The sequence below is a fragment of the Megachile rotundata genome, chromosome 4 (assembly GCF_050947335.1).
Source record: "Megachile rotundata isolate GNS110a chromosome 4, iyMegRotu1, whole genome shotgun sequence".
NCBI lineage: Eukaryota > Metazoa > Arthropoda > Insecta > Hymenoptera > Megachilidae > Megachile > Megachile rotundata.
The window spans coordinates 7,740,050-7,760,599 of NC_134986.1; the positions used below are offsets into that span (position 1 = coordinate 7,740,050).

Here is a 20,550-nt window from a genome sequence, read left to right on the forward strand (position 1 = left end):
ACTTGACTGGGTTTACGAAGCGGACAAAGCGGGACACTGCTGTTTTTGACGTCTTTGATTATTCGTTTTGTCTTTTTTTCACGTTTCAACTTCGTAGATTTCCGGATTTACCAACCTTTCTATATTCACGGATTATCGTACTTTTCTCATTTTTTTACTTTCTGACTTTAAATTTTTCATTTCTAATGTTTTCAAGCTTTTAAGTTTCAAGTTGACAAGCTTTCAAATTTAAAATTTTTAAGTTTTCAAATTTTTAAAGGTTTCAAGTTTTCACGTATTCAAGTTTTCAAGTTTTCGAGTTTTCAAGTTTTCAAATTTTCAAGGTTTCAAGTTTTCAAGGTTTCCAATTTTCAAATTTTCAAGTTTTCAAATTATCAAGTTTTCAAGGTTCCAAATTCACAAATTCCCAAATTTCCCAATTCCCCAATTCCCCAATTCCCCAATTCCCCAATTCCCCAATTCCCTAATTTCCCAATTCCTCAATTCCCAAATTTCCAAATTTTCAAATTCCCAAATTCCCAAATTCCCCAATTCCCCAATTCCTAAATTCTCAAATCCGCAAATTCCCCAATTTCCAAATCCCCCAATTCCCAAATTTCCCACTACCCAAATCTCCCAATTCTCAAATCCCCCAGTTCCCAAATCCCCCAATTCCCAAATCCCCCAATTTTCAAATCCTCCAATTTCCAAATCCCCCAATTTCCAAATCCCCCATTTCCCAAATTCCCCAATTTCCAAATCCCCCAATTCCCAAATCCCCCAATTCCTAAATTCTCAAATCCCCAAATTTCCCAATTCGCAAATCCTCTAATTCCCAAATTTCCCAATTCGCAAATCCCCCAATTCCCAAATCCCAAATCCCCCAATTCCCAAATCCCCCAATTCCCAAATCCCCCAATTCCCAAATCCCCCAATTCCCAAATCCCCCAATTCCCAAATCCCCCAATTCCTAAATTCTCAAAATCTCAGCTTCCCAAATCTCCTCATCCCCAAATTCCAATCTCTCCAAACCTCCTTCCCCAGCCCAATCCTCAAAAACCCAATCTGTGAACCTCATTAACCTCCAAATTCCTAACCCCCAAAATCCCAAAATCTCCTCAATTCCAATAAATCCACCCTTACATCAACCAAACACATTCATGCACCCCGTCACAATCACCCCTAGTAGCATCAAAGAAGCAAGAGCAAACGCAAATTCCTAAAGGTCCCTTCATGCACACGGCAATTACCCGAATGTTACAACTAGAGAAAAGTAACGAGGATAAAGTTATTATTAGGCAAAACGATAACTGGTAGGTTTGTAGAGTCGAAAAGCGGCCAATAATTATTACACGACTCCACGAAGCGGTTATTGTCCCAATTTGGGGGTCGCTTTGCGGATAATGGGTGTGCTCGAGAGGTCATGTGAGTCTGACGTTCCGGCATGTCAACGGCAACTATGCATCATCGGATGTCTGCCGCACGTAAACGCCTGTTCCCTTTCTACCTCGCCTCCTTCTCTATCGCCACTCGTCTCTCTCTGTTCGGCCATCGGTATCCGTATATTTCGCTTTCCGTCTTTGCGTCGCGTTTACTCTTTCATTTCCCATCCTCCCTCGGCCGCCATCCCGTCTCGTCAACGTTCAATTTTATCGTTGCTGCTTCCATTTTATATTTATCCTTATTCCACCGATTTCTCCTCGTTCTATGGCTTTCTTCATTTACGGACGATTCCTTACGGACAGGCTAAAGTTGCCTCGTGTGAACACCTCTCCTAGACAAAACCCTGCTTATCTTCGTTATGAAGCTTTTCCGAGAGTTATTTCGTGATCGTTTGATTTCTTTGTATATTGTAGTTAATTTACATTGAAACGTTGTTTATCAAATTGAAGCTCTCACAATTTAACCCTTACACAATTTCATCCTTACTCCATAACTACGTGTCACATATGTGACGTATACTACAGTAGGAAATGTGATAAACTAGACTCGTATTTCCAAGTCCAAAAATTTCTAGATTTTTAAATCTTCAATTAGTACAATTTTTGTCTAATTTCATTAAATGTCCACTTTTCTATAAATTCTATAAATTTTAAAACTGTTATTGTGAACCGATTTTAGGAATTTTTCACAAACCACTTAGTAATGAGACGTTGTACGCCGCCATTTTGTCTATGTTAGCTTACATCAAGACCTGCCACTTCTTCTCTAAAACAACGTCTCATATTTCCGATTGAAACACGTTACTGAATATTATTGTATCAATTATTACACAAGAATTTGGGGATAATAATAAATAAATTTCGATTACCCAAATCAACTAATAATTTTATAATTTTCACAAAGAACTTTGTGAGACTATGTGACTATGTGACATATTGCAGTAAGACTTCCTAGCCAGAAATAGTTCCATGTTAGATTTTACCCCACCTTAATCTTGGTTTCAGGCGTTTGAATAACGTCATTGTCCACATTTTCACTTCCGTTTCGGTCATGGAGCAAACTGATCCACATAACCGCGATCAGACATACGGGTCACGCGGACAATAAGCGAACCGCCATTGGCGGGGAATTATGGATTTCGAATCGGCGCCGTTGCTGCAGGTATTTTAATTAATGTCTGCATTACCGTAGAAAATTATAAAACACCCGTATACGAGTTTCATATTGTATTTATATTAAACTGCGTCGCACGCGGAGCACAGCAATCTGTTTTCGGTTACTGTATTCATAAATTGAAAATAGGTGTCGAGTATTTTAAAATCTTCAAATTTTATGAGTGTCATGCATAAATAACTAATTATTAATATAATTTGAAAGGGAAACAAAATTAAAAATGTTCGGGATGTTTTGTGTTCAACGATTCGTGATTGTGAAGGTTATAATTAAAAATGAACTCCAAATTCAATTGAGATGAAAATACGTTTTATAGTGTGCGTCACGAGTGACACGATATAGGGCGAAGGGTTATGCGTTTAGTTTATGGAACAAGTTTATGTGACTAAGAGTGAACTTTCCTAACTTTGCTTTCTATGTACACTGACACATATACGCTTTCACAAGTGATTCGTTATCGAGTTCAACTACAATTTATTCAGTAGGTGCGTCACGATTAACCCTTAAACTTATGATTTTCCAAGTGATTTAGGTGTGTAGTTTGACACTACATTTGTGTCGATCATAATCGCTGGACTTTGTTTTCACCAACTTTTCGATACTACCTATCGTGACTGAGCGGTTGGGCCCAAACCGATCAGTTACCGAGGGACTCTGCGGAGTAGGAATCCAACGAAATCTACGTTTCAGTTCTATATCTCAGAATGTTTTTTCTGGACCAAGTAAACAACGATTATACTAGTAGGGGTGCCATCAGGACGAATTTGTATCGTTGAAGACATTCTCAAATATAAGAATAGTAAAGTAAACTTTTGCCGTGAGAAGACAAAATAAAGAAATCTAAGATATTCTAAATGCGTCCACAAAACTCATTCGGTGAAGTCTCACACCTCGAACTATTTCAATCTTGTGTCTGCTTCATTATGTTTATACACCACGTGCATAGTACCATAACTTCAGTTAAAAAATATTTACTTCAAAGTTCTGTATTAAACTGAATAGTGTCACCTTTCGAGTATGAAGGGTTAATTTCAGAAAAGAATTCTTGAAAATGAAGTTTGCTCCACGGACATTAAAGTGGCATTAAAGAGTTTTTCTTCCAAGGATCTACTGCCAAGATTATTCGTGAAACAGGGTAAAGTCGTACGTCTTTTTCGGCAGCGAAAGTTGTTCGCTTTCGCAAGGACAGTTCCGATCGACATGGACGCACACCCTAAGGTACGCGCGCGATGTTCCAACACGTATAGATGGAGGGCGCGCGGGCAAGTGCAGGATCGAGGTAGCTGCATATCTCCAGCCTAGGAATTGGAATGGATGGCGAACGTGGGTACAATAGTTCGCATTGTATTGGATCTCTCCGAGTGATAGGCACTCCCTCCCTGTTCGTATCCCCCTATCTATCCATTCTCGTCTATCTCGCTAGCTCTGTTTCGCTCCGCCGTATGTTCCTCCACATCCACCGTCTACCCTTCTCCTCCGAGTCGCCCACCCTCGTCGTATCTCATTTTACGAAGGCCTCGAGCGTGCGTTATTATGCGCGTTATGCCGGTGCCTCGCTATTCTATCGCCGTTGCAGCCAACTGCATCGTTTCTGCCCGTTTTCTGCGCTTCCGCTCGCAGCTACGGCATTTGGCCCGCGTGTCCTGCGACCCACCGACTTTCGGAACTAACTCGGATCCGACCAACCAATCGAATCGAAAACGAATCGATCGATTCCTCGAACTATTCCCTAACAAAACTTTACGCGAAAATTCCACTCTATTTCTATTCTCGATAACGACTAGCGAACATATCAAACTTTTTTCTACCGTAACCGTGTTAACGTTGCGCGATACAGTGGCATTTTTACGTGCGAAACTTTCCGATTTCTGCGAAAACATTTTGCGCGTTTTATTTTAAAAATTGGTACTCATGGATTGATCTGATTGATAGTCATCATATTTGGTATTATACAATGTATGATTTAGATAGTGATTGCTTGTCAACGAGTGGAACGCTTATTAATTTGCTCCCATTTTATTTTAAAAATTAATATTCATCACTATTCATACGTCTGTCATACAATATATGATTTATTTAATATTTAATATTCAATGCTTGTCAACGAGTGAAATGTGTTATTTTGCTCCTATTTTACTTTAAAAATTAATACTCATCACTATGTATATATCTGTCATACAGTATATGATTTAATTAATATTTAATATTCAATGATTGTCAACGAGTGAAATGTGTTATTTTGCTCCTATTTTACTTTAAAAATTAATACTCATCACTATGTCTATATCTGTCATACAGTATATGCTTTAATTAATATTTAATATTCAATGATTGTCAACGAGTGAAATGTGTTATTTTGCTCCTATTTTACTTTAAAAATTAATACTCATCACTATGTCTATACCTATCTCACAGTATGAAATGTGTTGTAAATCTGCCCATCACTATATATATACATGTCCTACATTATATGATTTATTTAATATTTAATATCAAATACTTGTTACCGAGCGGAATGCTTATTTTGTCCCCATTGAAACGTCATGACTTTTTATTTACACTCATATAGTTCCCTAATTTATGAGGAGGTTGATTAGTTCATTATCGAGTAATCGTTCGTGAAACGATCACGATGCGAACGAAGAATTTGTTTTAATTACGATTTTATTACCGACAACGAGTATTATAATCGAAATTAACTCGCCCATGGAACGATATATTATATTTTTAATTTGCAATTTGGTTCCGACTACCGCTACACCGGGGAATTTACGAAGTATCGTCGATATAACTTCATGACGGTTTGGTGAAATTCTCCCGATAGAAGGTATCGTGAAAAATGAAATTATCCGGAAACCATGGTAGCTGGAAACCGGAAAGGGAGTTAAGCGGCCTTCGTTCGGCAAATAATTGATGCGCGTCAATTAGATTTGTCAGGGTGATCGTCGTAATGAAATTAACAGGAACACCGGCCGTAGACGCGTACGAACGTATAACTGGTAATAGATACGTATATCCTCGCGGAATCGTTTCACCTACATGGTGTATTGTGAATTACGCGTTATTCGATATTTTACCCCTTTAACTGCTGGCGATAAAAAATATATAAAACTTCGTGAAATTAAAGAGTCCTCGTTATTTGCCGATTTGTAGTCGCGTATCCGGTTATAAATTAGATCAGAGGCTCTCAACTGGTTTGTTCCGTGATACAACACTGGCTTTCATCGGTAAAATCATTTTAGGATTTTTGGATTTTGGAATTTTTGGAGGTGTGAGATCTTGAGACTTTGAGACTTTGGAAATGTTGGATTTGTGTGATTTTGGGATTTTGGAATGATGGAATGTTGGAATGATGGAAAGTGGGAATGTTGAAATAAGGGAATTTTGGAATGTTGTACTGTTGAACTATTGCAATTTTGGAATGTTGGAATGATGGCATGTTGGAATAACGGATTGTTGGAAATTTTGAAATTTGTGAATTTTGGAATGTGTGAATTTTAGAATTTTGGAATTTTGGAATTTGGAAATTTTTGGAAGATTCATGGAACCCAATTTGGAAATTTGGTAATTTGGAGATTTAGAAAATTGGGGAATTGAAAATTTTGGGAATTGGAAATTTGGGGAATTGCACATTTGAGGAATTGCAAACTTGGGAATTTGGAAATTTGGGGAATTGAAAATTTGAAGAATTCCAAACTTGAGGAATTACAAATTTGGTGGATTTAAAAATTTGGGGATTGGGAAATTTGAAAAATTGCAAATTTAAGGAATTGCAGACTTAGGAATTTGGAAATTTGGGGAATTGCAAATTTTGGGAATTGCAAATTTGGGGATTTGGATATTTTAGAAATTGGAAATTTGGGGAATTGCAAACTTGAGAATTTGGAAATTTGAGGAATTGCAAATTTGGGGAATTGGAAATTTTGGGAATTGCAAACTTGGGGATTTGGGTATTTGAGGAATTGCAAATTTGGGTAATTGCAAACTTGGGGAATTGCACATTTGGGGATTTGGAAGTTTGAGAAATTGAAAATTTGGGGATTTGGAAATTTGGAAATTTAGAATTTGGAAATTCTGAGAATTGAAAATTTGGAGATTTGGTAATTTTGTGAATTGTAAAAATTTCCAATTTCTGGAGATTTGTTGATTGAAAATCTAGAGATTTAGAAACTTGAAGAGTTGGAAACTTCTAAATTTCAAAATTTGAAGATTTGAAATGTTATAAAAGAAATTAAAAGTGGATTCTATCGCAACACGGATTTACGTGAACATTCGAACGTATCGAAGGGAAGATTCATGGGACACCCTGTATGGACACACGTAGGCGGTACATCCGTGTACCTGTCTGCTCTTGCCATAGAGCCGGTAGCGTGAAATTTAAATTTTTCCAATACCGGATACCGCTAATTCCGTTGATCCGGTAAAACTGCTAGAAATTCCTATCTCGCTTTCCGGTTAACGAAGATAACGCGATAGCTCTGGCTGCTCTACCGAGAAAACGGCCAATTATCGGTCTACTTATCGATGACAGCTTCCACGTCGCGTTAATCTTTCGATTCTTTTCGCCTGTTCTTGTCGTCGTTAGTCGTTTCGTTCGACAAGAACGGCAAAAATCTCCTTTCCCTACCATTAACGCTTCGGAGGAGATTCTGCTAATGGTACTAGCTACCACAGTTGAAAAACGAAATCTACGAGTGACTGTTTATATCGAACACTTTCATTCGATTAGCTTATTGCTACGAGAAAGTAGCGAAAGCATTTGATACCCATGTTATTCTGACACCTTATGGATGATACTGTAATTAGAAATAAGTGTAACTTCAAATTATATGTGTAGAATGCCTCACAGCTAGTGTAACTTCTAGAAAGGGGCTTCTGAACATTTTCCTTTGCAAAAATGGGGTTTGAAGCTTTTTGAATTATTAACATTTTTGATGGCCGCATGTCTACACAGTCAAACGTCCAGGGACTGGCAATATTTTTGAAGAATTAATTTTAACAAACTTACAATTAATTATTTACAATAATCAATATCTGATTAAATTTACAAAAATCAATACCTGATCAAATTTACAATAATCAATATTCGGTTAAATTTACAATAATCGATATTTGATCAAATTTATAATAATCAATATCCCATTAAATTTACAAAATTCAATTTACACTATTCAATAATTAGTTAAATTCACAGTATTCATCTAATCGATCCGGGAACACTTTGATTTACAATTTAGGAATTAAACCCATCATGTTCCGTCTCAAAATTTTGCCCGATGGAGTTTTAGGGATGTCTCCGACAAATATAACGCCGCCTCTTATCCATTTCTCCGGTGACAGGTTTCCTGTGAATTATTGCACTCGATATTAATCACAAAAACATACAAACTGGTATACATACAAACTCCACAAACAGAACTATAGCAAATTCAACATCAACCAAATTATTATTGATAACAAAACTTCAAAATCATTTTGCAACAAAACGGTGAATTTTACACATATACTTCATGTAACACTTTTTTACTCCTCTCGACGAGTATTATAGGATTCAGTGATAAAATAATTTGACCTTGAGTTTCGTGGTCAAGGTTATTCTTGCAAGAACTCTATTTTACATATTTTCACCGATTTACCGGTGTAAAGTCATGCTATAGTGCTGTTTATGCATCATAAACTTGATAATTGTCTAGCGACCGAATACTTTGAGTATTATTTTTGGGGATCTTTGGGACCTCTGGAAAATTGATACATTTCGGCGGTCTTCATTTGTCTAATACTGTTTTGGTCAGGAGAAACAAGGAGATGTTTCCAAAAATGTGCAAACCGCGATTTCGTAATTTCTATAGTTTCAAAGAGCAATATTTTGTTCTACTTTTTTTCAGAGATATTCTTCAGACTATATTTGAGAGTATAGAGATTTTGCAATTTCACTTTAAAAACTTCTTAAAAAATGTTTCTATACGCGTTCGTTCGTGTGGGGTTTTAAAAAGTTTTCAAAGCGAAATTGCAAAATCTCTATACGACTCTCAAGTATAGTCTAAAGAATATCTCCGAAAAAAGTGCGACAAAATATTGCTTTCTGGCTTGAAATTACTAGAATTACGAATCGCATTTTGCACATTTTTGGAAACCTCTTCTGACCAAAATAAGATAAATTACCGGAGCGTATTTTCAAGAGGTTCCCAAAAATCAGTCCTGAGTCACAAAATCCAATGGTCACAAGACAAATCCCTATCGATTAAAAGTAGAGAAATGCACTCACTGTTCGCAAATTCCACAATTTCCTCAGCGGACGGGTTGGTACCCGGTTGTTTGACAACAAAAGCGATCGGTATTTCGCCGCTGACCTCGTGCGGTTTCCCTAAAACTGCGACATCCTTGACGTTCGGATGCGTCAGAATCACAGCTTCTAGCTCTGACGGCGACACTTGGTAACCTTTGTATTTGATCAATTCTTTTATCCGACCGGTGATATATAAAACGTTTTTCTCGTCCAGGTATCCTAAATCCCCTGTGTGACACCAATTATCTTTGTCGATCGTTTCCGCGGTGACTTTCGGGTTCTTGAAGTAACCCATCATCACTTGATCGCCCTTAAAGCAAACTTCACCGACCCCTCTTGTCCCGAGGGATTTGCCCGTTTCCGGATCCACTATTTTGCATTGAAATCCGTGTATCGCGACGCCTACGTTATCGTCCGTACTCTCCCTATCGCTCAGGTTCGACACTATGGATAATTCCGTCATGCCATAACCGTTCCGAACGTATCTCATTTTCGTGCGTCTCTGCACCTCTTTCCACATCTGAAACGGATATAGTGATTTTCATTGATGTCAGGTAGCAGGGATTTTTGCTAGCTTGTGAGGATGATGGACAGTTAATACATTTGCTACCTCGATCCACATATGGGGATTTCGATATACAATATTTTTTTACATTTTCATGTTTTCTTTTTTGCTTGAAATGGGATTCTATTAGATTAGATATATGTATATGTTACGGTAAATTTGATTAATTTGGTGATTATGTGGAATTGCCGGTTATTATATACATACAACAATAATGGAGACATATGTATACATATAACAATCGGTCATGACATATGTTTAATCTTAGTGCTGATTATATGTATAACAACCGGTAATTATACATATGCATAATGTAACATATACACATGTGTAACATATACATGTACGTAATATCTACATACATATGCGTAACATACACATGTACGTAAGAAATACATAATGTAACATATACATGTATGTAGCGTATGCGTGTACGTAACATATACATATGTGTAACATATACATGTACGTAACACATACATATATGTAACATATACATAATGTAATATGTACATATATGTAACATATACATAATGTAATATGTACATATACGTCACATACACAAAATGCAACATATTCATACTGTAACATATACATATACGTAACATATCTTCATGCGCAACGTACATATGCATAATGTATAATGTGTGAATTCTTATATCCTACTTTTCAAATATTATTTTTTGTTTCAAGGTTACTTGAGAGAACTTGTAAGAATATTTGACATAGTATAAATATACAATCCACACGATGAAATTGAAATGGAAATTTGGAAGTTAATGGGTTACGAGCGAATCTGGTTTTCTTGAGGTAAATGTGAAGGATGAGGAGAGAGAGAGGAAGGATAATGGTTGGTTGCAAAACCAGATTTCATTTGAACTTAGTGAGATTGCATATCTGAAACTGTAGACGGATGGAAATTTGTAAAGTTGGGAATTTGGAGATTTGGAAATTTAGGAGTATTCAGATTTGGGCAATTGGAAATTTTTTAATGAATATAAGATTGTGGGGATTGTATAGGGAATATAGGGTTTTGGGGATCTGGGAAGTTAGGGGTTTAGGGATTTAACATAGGAGGATAGGGAAAATTGGGAATTTGGTAACATTAAAGTTCGTCCAGTTGCAAATTCAGTTAATCTTTCAACTTCTTAATTTTCAAAATTTATAAATTCTTGAATTTCTAAAAATTTCTAAGTTTCAAAAGTTTATCGAAGATTAAAAATTTTCTAAATTCTCAAAATTCTAAAAATTTACTGAATTTATAGTTATTTAAATTTCCCAATTTTGACAAATTTCTCAAATTCTTAAAACTTGCACAGGTTTCTCAAATTTGTTAAATTCCATAAATTCACAGAATTTTCTGAATTCTCGAAATTAGACGTTTTATACGTTTCCTGAACAAAATCAGTCTACACTATTACATTAATTTAAAAGCACCTGTCATCTTATCAGATACCAACGTGTGAAAATATATTATTTATGCAGATATTATTTGGTAAATCTCGAACGCGAATGCGGTTGGTTTAACGAGAATAGATAGGTGACGTTGTTCACGGATATCGCGATATTTCGTTTTCACGTGCCGGTAAGTTGGAAGAGAATGGCTTAAATACTTGTGCGAAGCGAGCAACGCGCAAATTGCTTCCCTTCGAGAGGTTACTTTCCTGGCTGCCTTGGAGCTTTCTGACGGATGCTATGGTTTATTGCGAATGCACGAAATTCTTGGTTACTTTCCACTGAAAGCGATTACTTTCATTCTTCTTTGAAGTCGATCATTTCCTTCTTCCTCTTCCTTTTTGCAATGATTCAATTTCACAGTTTTTTTACACTTTTCTAACTATTGCGATTTTTACTCGAACTTTGTTATTTTTCTTATTTTTCTAATATATATTTTGAATTTTTAAACTTTGAGAACTTTCAGATTTAAAAATTCTTGTCTTTAGATATTGTTATGGAAACCTTACATTTTTTTAAGTTTTTTAATTTGCAAGGTACTGACAAATTTTCAAATGTGAAATTTTTAGATTGGTGAATTGTAAAATTTCCAAATGCCCAAATTTGTAAGTTGGAAAATTCCTAAACTGTCGAATTTCCAAATTTCCAAATTTCTAAATTCCAAAATTTCTGATCTTGCACGCCCCAAAATTCATAAACCCCCAAATTTGTAACTTCCCAAATTCCTAAATTCCCAAATCCCTAAATAGTCAAATTTCCAATCTTGCATATCCCAAAATTCTCAAAACCTCACACTCTCAAAAATTTCCACCCCGCAAAGAAAAATACATCGTTACACTATTAAACATTTTCCCCAAAGCGATCTAAATATCGTACTCGTAACAATAATTTCTGAGGAACGATGCCACTTCACATTTTGTTCCTATTAAACTCATTCTGAGCTCCGCTAATTATTCCTAGGTACTTCAAAAGTCTAACAATGTTGCTTTACTTGATAAATTAATATAATTGATAATAATACAATAACATTCGTTCTTAACTATTTCCCGACTAAAATTTACCTTCATTTGAAGTGGTGCCGCTCCACAAATTACTTCTCTGACGCTGGTGAAATCGTATTTCGGTACCATCTGGTGTTTAGCCAGAATTGTCATAACTGGAGGGACCAATGGAAGGTGGGTAATCCTGTACTCGTCGATCGCTTTGAAAAGCGAGACCGGCTTGAAATTTCGCATTATGTATATGATTGCACCTGTACTTATCGACATGCACATCATACCGACCGCGTAACCGTGGAATAATGGTAAGAATATCATTACACGGTCACCTGACCTTGAGTTCATACACTCTGGAGACCTTTAAACGAAAAACGATCAATTAACTATTGATTATATCAATATTAGATTAAATTTTTTAGATTAGATTAGATTTGTCAGAACTAGAATTGTAAAATTCTGAATTTCCAACTGCCCAGAATCCTTAATTCTAATATTAAATTTCTCAAAATCCAAAATCTCGAAGTTTCAATAACCTACAGCAAAAATCCAACTGCGAAATGATTAATCAATTTTCGATTTGTTTCTAAGAAGCACGCATTTGTAGAATACAGTGGCTATTTATATCACAAATGAATGTGGGTCACGACTGTGACTCGATGTTGCAAGTCAAGTGTCTTAACAGTAAATTAAGCACTAAACATTAAACATTTAATAGCGTATTAAATCGTATTATCGCGACTGAAAGAGATATTTAAGTGTTCGGTGCACTTTAAATAACAAATTACTTTTTCGTATCATAACGATCGAAAGAGATATTTGAGCGCATCAGCCTGTATATGAAGGCACTAGTCAGTCCACCCGCCTCGCAGAATGAAAAATAAATATCGCTCGCAAAATTCAATAAGAGAATAAGATATTCATGAAATTCGCGTGTTTTATTTCTGAAGAAGAGACAATATCAATAATCAGCTTTACTTTTTATAATGTTTGCAATATTAAAAAGACTGTTGATTAAATCAGAATATTAGAAGCGGTGAAATTTCACAGTCAATTAATTTTTGAAATCTGGTTCGTCGAATAACTTGTAACTATCGAGGTCTTTGATAAACTATATTCTTCGTGCGTTGGTCATAACAGAGAATGTGCAGCCCGTCCGGTGAACCGACTCTAGACGTATCTTTTGTGGTGCTTCTTCAATTTTGATCGCCACAAAACCTATCCTAAAACCGTCTACAGTATCTCTGTGTAAAATTTCATGAAAAAATATTTTGTAGCTTTTGGCGATGACACGACGTACATAAAATTGAACTGAGATTTATATAAGATAAGACAATATCGGTAAAGTCTATGTTCATCCATTCAGAAAATCGTTGATACAAACGAATCGCGGATGTTGACATGGTTGAGTAAAATTATAACAATTCTACATATTAGGTATATACATATAAGACGAATTGCTCACCTAATGTGACTTATGAATGTTAATAAATTTAGATGGGACAGCATAACGCCTTTTGGAAATCCAGTTGTCCCACTCGATCCCAAAATGGCTGCCATTCGTTTGGAATTATCGTCCACCGACACCGGTTTAAAGGTGTTCAAATTCACCATATTTTTATGTTTATCCAAAAGTTCTTTTAACGTAATCATCTGTCCATCGAGAGGCTCGTCGTCCACTTGTATCAACTTCATAGTCCAGCTTAAAGTTGGTGCAATTTCACTTATAATTTTTTCCGTGCGCCGCGTTACGAACATGACTCGAGGTTGATAGATGTCCAACATGTGTCTGTACTCTCCTGTGATTTTAATTAACAATTTAGTCATTAATTAAGGATAATATTTGTAACTATATTTATAGTAGCATATTTGGGACTAAATGTGTAGTACTATAATATTTTTAAGTTCGGAAATTACAAATTTAATTTAACATAACAGAAATATAAAAGTTTTATAGAAACTTTCATCACATCGTTACAGATTACATAAACCTACTTTGTCTAACAAATTAACAGCGAAAGCAGCGTAAATCCTATCGATTCACCTGGCATCTTACCAGAAATATACCTACATGATACGCTCTCAAACTACAAATTCTCAACCAATAAAACAAAATAATCGTATACACATTTTACCAACTTTCAGTGTACGCCGGATTTAATGGCGCCCATGCAGCCCCCGTAAAGAAAGCCGCACACGCGACGACCATATAACTCGGATGATTTTCGCTCGCGATTCCAACTCTATCTTCAATTTGTATCCCATATCTTTTCAAAATGTCAGCGAGTACTACGCTCTTTTCAAGGATTTCGCGGCTCGTGTAATGTTTATTAGTCTGAATATCAACCTGAAATAATATGGAATCGTTACGATGACTGTATAACGAATGACGCTTTCGAAAACCGCATAAATTTTGGGATTTATGAGTTATCCATGTAAATTCAGCGTTACAATTCGTATATTTCGCATATTATTACAAATGTTAACGATAGTTTACTTGGCTCGTATAATTCACGATTACCTGAACAATGTTGTCTTCATGATCCTGCAGTCGCTGGTAGATGTACTGTCCCAGGGTTACATTTGGTATTTTTGTTCCTGGTAAACCGATAATGGTGTCACGTTTTATCTCCATTTTTGCTCGAGGTGTTCTTTACCTGAAGATGATAAAATACGTTATTATGTTGCTTATGTTATTTGTATTATTTTACATTCTATGTTATTTATGTCATTTTCTGTTATTTATAGTATTTGTGTTATTTGTAATGTAATGTATTGTGATGTACTGTATTGTAATATAATATAATGTAATGTAATGTACTGTGATGTACTGTAATGTAATGTAATGTAATGGAGTGAAATGAAATGTAACATAATTTTCTAACAATGCACCTAACTTGCAATTAATTCGCAAGTGAAGCACGCGTCAGAATATCACCCGCAATCTCTGAACGATTTCTATCGATAATTATGTACAGCATGCATAATAGGAAAATTAGAATTCCAAGGATCACAAATGTCACTTCGAATCGTCCAAAGTATGGCAACGGAATCAGCCGATCGATCGAACGAACGGTAAATTACGTTTAACGGGTAAACCCATCAGGATCCTTCTCGAACGATCTATTTCAGCAAATACCATCGACAGAATCCAAGGTCCACGTATCATTTCGTGCTTGAATACGCGTCGAGTTTTATCGTACGATCAGTGGCAGAAGTTCAAACTAATATCGTCGTTGAATCCATCCGGAGAAAAGCTCTTCCTTAACTACATACATATGACTAACTATAGACATACACGATCACTATTAGGTACATCACTAGATATACGATTGCTGTTAAATATGTCGCTAGATGTAGGATCAGTATTAGGTACATTACTAGGTATATGGGCACTATTAGGTACATCACTAGGTATATGATCACTGCTAGGTACATTACTGGATATACGATTACTATTACAAATTTTCAAGTTGTAACATATCTTCAGATTCAGAAATCCACAAATTCACAAACTCACAAACTCACAAATCCTTGAATATTCTGAGCGGCCCAAATTTAAGTTCATAAATTTGCAAGTTCCAAAATTTCTAAACTTTCAAATTTTCGATTAGCACAATTCTTGCTTAATTTCATTAAATTTCCACTTTTCTATGAATTTTATAAATTTTAAAACTATAATTGCAAACCAATTGCAGGAATTTTGCAGAAGCCACCTAGTAGTGAGACGTTGAGTGTACGTCGCCATTTTGTCTAAGACAGCCTACATGAATATCTCCGCTTCAACATTTTCTTTTCTAAAACAATATTTTTCATATTCCCGATTGAAACACATTACCAAATATTATTATATCAATTACTATACAACAATCGTTATATCTTCTTACTAATTTGTAGAACGTATATTTTATATATTAGGGGGACCGCAAAGTGATGTCGTTCTACGCATGTCAACATTTGTCATTTATCAGCTGATTATATTCTTTGTCGTGCCAAAATTTTCAGGTTAAATTGACTCGTTTACTTGTAAATAATTAAATCTGAAATTTTGCTTTGCAATTTTATGTGAAATAGCCAGCCAAATACCAGAGGTACATATTCATTGTATGCTTTTTGAATTTCACAAGGGTAGTAACGCAACAGTCGCTACCAAAAACATTTGCGATGTTTATCCAAGTGCATTAGACGTTCGCAAATGCCAAAGGTGGTTTCCCAATTATTCCGATCGCTACGACACTTTCTATGTGACAGAAAATTAGAAAATTTTGATGATATTCAAAATGCCATCTCCAGTTATTTTGCCCGGAAACCAATTGATTTTTATCGAGCCGGCATTGAAAACTTGCACAGTAGATGGCAAACGGTTGTCGATAACAAGAGTGATTGCATTACTGATCAAAACTTGTTAAAAATATATTTGCTTGAATTTAATATTGTGAGTGCTTTATAATGAGCTATTCCAGACTACAGAAATTATAGCTGTCCTAAATTTCAAGTTGAATATTTAAGCAAGGTTTGATATTCAAAATGCCATCTCCAGTTATTTTGCCCGGAAACCAATTGATTTTTATCGAGCCGGCATTGAAAACTTGCACAGTAGATGGCAAACGGTTGTCGATAACAAGGGTGATTACATTACTGATCAAAAATAAAAACTTGTTAAAAGTTTGCTTGAATTTAATATAAAAAGCGATATTACTTTCCGACCCCTCTAATAATTTCGTTTATTTCAGGACATAATATATGATAAATCTTTTATTTGTTATATCTTAAGCCTAGTACAATTTATTTGTCAGATGCGTCAGTCGAAACTTAAAATATTAAGTTATTATATAAAGCATTGTGGGTATTTTATAATAAGCTATCCATGACTACACAAATTATAGTTGGACCTAAATTTCAAGTTGAATATTTAAGCAATATTTTATGTTAAAAATGTATTTGCTAGAATTTAATGTAAAAGCATTACTTCCCGGTCTAATAGTACAAATATTCGAAGACAGTATTAAACTAGAATTTCTACAATCGGTGTCCAAGTGAAACGAAGCTTGACGTGGTAAAGGAATATCTGACGTTAAGAACGTACGGCTTATCCAGTTATCTGGAGTTATCGAGTTATCGGTAGAAGCCCGAAGCTAGAATGTCTTGAATATTCACGCGTCGGTGAAGAAGAGGCGGAGGAATGCGTTTCGGAAAATCAGCGGACTGGCTCGGTTGGCTGGGAATCGGTTGTTCAGGGTTAGTTTCAGCGCGTGCACGTCGCTGAAGGGTGTGGGTTAGCAGAGGGGGTGGACGGGGTATGAGTGCGCGTGCCACTCTGATTGTAGCAGCCATACTGGGACACGCGAGCCACATACCGACGATTCTTGGTTTCGTGCGGCGTGCCTAGACACCCGGGGAATACTTATGACTCGCCGAGAGCGTGCCACCCTCGGCCGAGCCAACGGGCGATGCCGCTTTAAAAAGTGTCCGCGTTTAATCTGGCGACCAACGCGGAATAGTCTGGAATTTAACTGTTGGTTAAAAGTAACGACGACAAACGGAACAAAGTTGGGAAGAAAACGCTGCGAATGAAAAGGTTAACGCTTCCAGGCACGCCGACGATGAGTTTCGAAATGGTTTTGGTAATTGTATGCGTATACAGGCTCTCTTGTAATCGACTTCGTATATTTTGTCGAGGATGTTGTCTATGGTTTCTTATTACACGTGTAATGGTTGCTCCACTTTAATTTTGGAGAAACTTTAATTATTCGAGAGAGTATTTGCGACGTAATTTATAGGAGGGATGAGATCATTTGCATGATCTTAATATACATTTTGTCGAGCACGTCGTTGTAAACAGTTTTTTATTAAGCATGTAATTGCTGTTTGGCTTTAATTTTAGAGGTATTCGCAAACGTATTTGTTATGCGCTTTTATTTGTGAAAAAGCGTACACTTCACTGATTTCGATGAGTTTGAAATATTTTGCCAAAATCAATTTGTAAATTTATAAATACCTAGACTTGCAAGCAAATTCTGTAAATTTGAAAGTGATTAAATTTCTAAATTTCTAAAATCAGAAGTTCGTAAAATATCCAAACTTGATATGACACGACGGAAATTATATTTCTTTCATAACAAAAATGTTCTCAAAATACAGAACATCTTGTACTGCCCTAATTAAAACCTTAATTACCTTAATTGAAATGTTTATTCACTAATATCTCAATTTTTACCGTCCAGAATCTAAAAAGCAACTTATTCTCATTTATCCTATCAGTTCATATGATTAAGTTCCATTTCTATAAAGTACCTATTGTATTTTTCACCTTTCGTTTCCGTTTCCCGTAGACCAGCAAGTCGATACCGAAAGAAAACTATTCATCAACGAGACGGCTTCGTGGTATCGAGTTTTCTTTTCGATTTCTTCGACTTTTCGCCATGTTACTCACATGATTTTGCTCTCGTAAAAAATATTTCTAGAAAAGGCTACTACTCATAGGAAAAATATTTAACAAGTTATTAGCTTTGTTGAAACTTCAGTCTCACAATTCATTAAAAAATCTGAGACCATAAAGTATACATGAACATATTACGGAAAGTAATATCGTTTTTATATTAAATTCACGCAAACACATTTTTAACAAGTTTTCATTAATGTGTCTCAGTGAACATTGCAGAGGTTTATTCAATGTAATATTTTCTAAAGTCAAGTACTGCTTTAGGATGTAATCTTCATTTCATTTACATATGTTCTATAAATATGACTGTAAATAAAATTTTCAACATCATGTTCGAAATTATTTGAACTATGTTTGTATTATATTAAGTTTGATACTTGTAGAAAACATTTAAAATGGACCATACGTATGAGTTGATTAAATGTAATAAGTACAATCGTAAACCAAGTTCTAATTTTACCCAGCGAGAAATTACTCGAATATTTGCTTGGCATCAGCAAAGATACAAACTGGATCATGGATCAAATGAGAGATAGTCGATATTTAAGTAGTTTATTCCACGAAGAGCTCTTCAGCATCTGATATTCATTTAGGACGCGTCAAGCTACATTTCACTTAGATACCGAAGTGCGATTGTAAAGCAAATTCCAGCTTCAATACCGTGTTCGAAGTTATTCGAACTATTTGTATTATTTCAGTTTTCGGCTCTAAGCGGAAAACATTCAAAACGGATCATGTAGACGGATTGTTCAAAAGTGAGTCAGTGGATATTGCAGTGGTTTATTCGATGAAATACCTTTTAACGTTAGATATTCATTTTGGAGCGTGTCAAACTTCGTTTCATTTAGGTATGGACTACAAGAATGTAAAACAAATTCCAATTTCAGTATCCCGTTCGGAGTTATGTGAACTATTCCAATATTTGTATTATTTCAATTTTTACAGCTCTAGGCGGGAAATATTTCAAATGGATGATGGAGGTGGGTTCAAAAGTGAGTCTGTGTATATTGGTTTATTTGATGAAATAATTTTTTCGGGGTTTTTTAAAACGTTTAATGATGAACGAGTGAATTCTTTTTACTGGAACCAGAGAAAATTGATTTTGATACTTTTTTAATTTCGAAACTTTTGGAGATTAGAATTTCAAAATTATAAAATTGCAGATTCTGTACTGAGAAACTTGCAGAACGTTCATTTGACTGATTTGATAGTTTCTGTCAAACGAGAAACGTGATGATAAGATTTCATGAACTAGAACACACTTTTAAAATGATTTGCCATTCGCTTATTTGCATTAAATTATTTTAAAAGTGTGTCCTTCATGAAATTTCATCACATTTTTCATTTAACACCAAATCAGTGAAATGATTGTTCTACAAGTTTTTCATTACAAATTAAAAAATTTGTTAAGGTTCTTGAAATGCTGATTTTTATCAGCACCAAAAATTAATGCGTACAATGATTTACATTTATTCTCAACTAAATATTCTATTTCACGATAAGTATGTATTATGCGTCGATAGTTCAGTATTGAGCCATCATAAATGTACATTACAGCGTCAGCAGTAGTGACGATTAAACGCAGCGTGGAATCATTAGTATTCCCAACAAGTGAATATAAGTGGTGTCTACAAAATTTCATTTAAAACGACTAGAGTTTATTTTGCTATATACTTAATGACTCGAGTGTCTCTTCGAAGAATTTTTATGTTTCACAAAAGTTCGGAGTGAGTACAATTTTTGTGACATTGGCGAGGGAAAACGGTTTCTGATTTTCTATTGGTCTAGCTAAAATTTGGGTGAAGATGGAAAATGATGTATGAAGTGGGTCTGTTTCCCCAAAGTGACCGTAGCAAGTAATAAAACCAAGCAATACCTCGACACGTATCGAAAACTACAAACAAAAGTCTACTACTAAGGTCAAGGGTTCACGGCCAGATGTGACTAACAATAAAATATTCTCGCTAGAATGTAATGACTCCCTATTGCTGCTATAGGTAAAGATTTGAAACTACAAATGAAACGAAAAATCGTGAAAGTTTTGTATCGCTAGAAACTTGTATCGAGGTTTAATTCTCTTGCTGCAATGTGCATTCTATGACCTAACAGGAGTGTTGATAGGGAATTAAGAAACTTGCAAATGAGATTCGGAAACTGAGGAAAATGAAATTTATAATGGCACGCAGTGGTAAATTTGAATATTTGGAAATTG

General features: G+C 35.4%; 1 protein-coding gene across 4 annotated transcripts in view; it reads right to left on the reverse strand.

Annotated features, from left to right (window-relative positions):
* Window positions 1-4,647: 4,647 nt before the first annotated feature.
* Window positions 4,648-20,550, reverse strand: part of LOC100877724 (luciferin 4-monooxygenase) — a 59,224-nt gene continuing 43,321 nt past the window's right edge. For all 4 annotated transcript variants that reach the window (XM_012279944.2, XM_076531437.1, XM_012279947.2 and 1 more), the window contains exons 2-7: window positions 14,418-14,553; window positions 14,036-14,243; window positions 13,362-13,695; window positions 11,963-12,257; window positions 8,861-9,401; window positions 4,648-7,940 (exon numbers count right to left, since the gene is read on the reverse strand). In XM_012279944.2, coding sequence (XP_012135334.1) covers window positions 7,822-7,940; window positions 8,861-9,401; window positions 11,963-12,257; window positions 13,362-13,695; window positions 14,036-14,243; window positions 14,418-14,531 — 1,611 coding nt within the window. In that variant the 5' untranslated portion in view covers window positions 14,532-14,553 and the 3' untranslated portion in view covers window positions 4,648-7,821. The remainder of the gene's footprint in view (window positions 7,941-8,860; window positions 9,402-11,962; window positions 12,258-13,361; window positions 13,696-14,035; window positions 14,244-14,417; window positions 14,554-20,550) is intronic.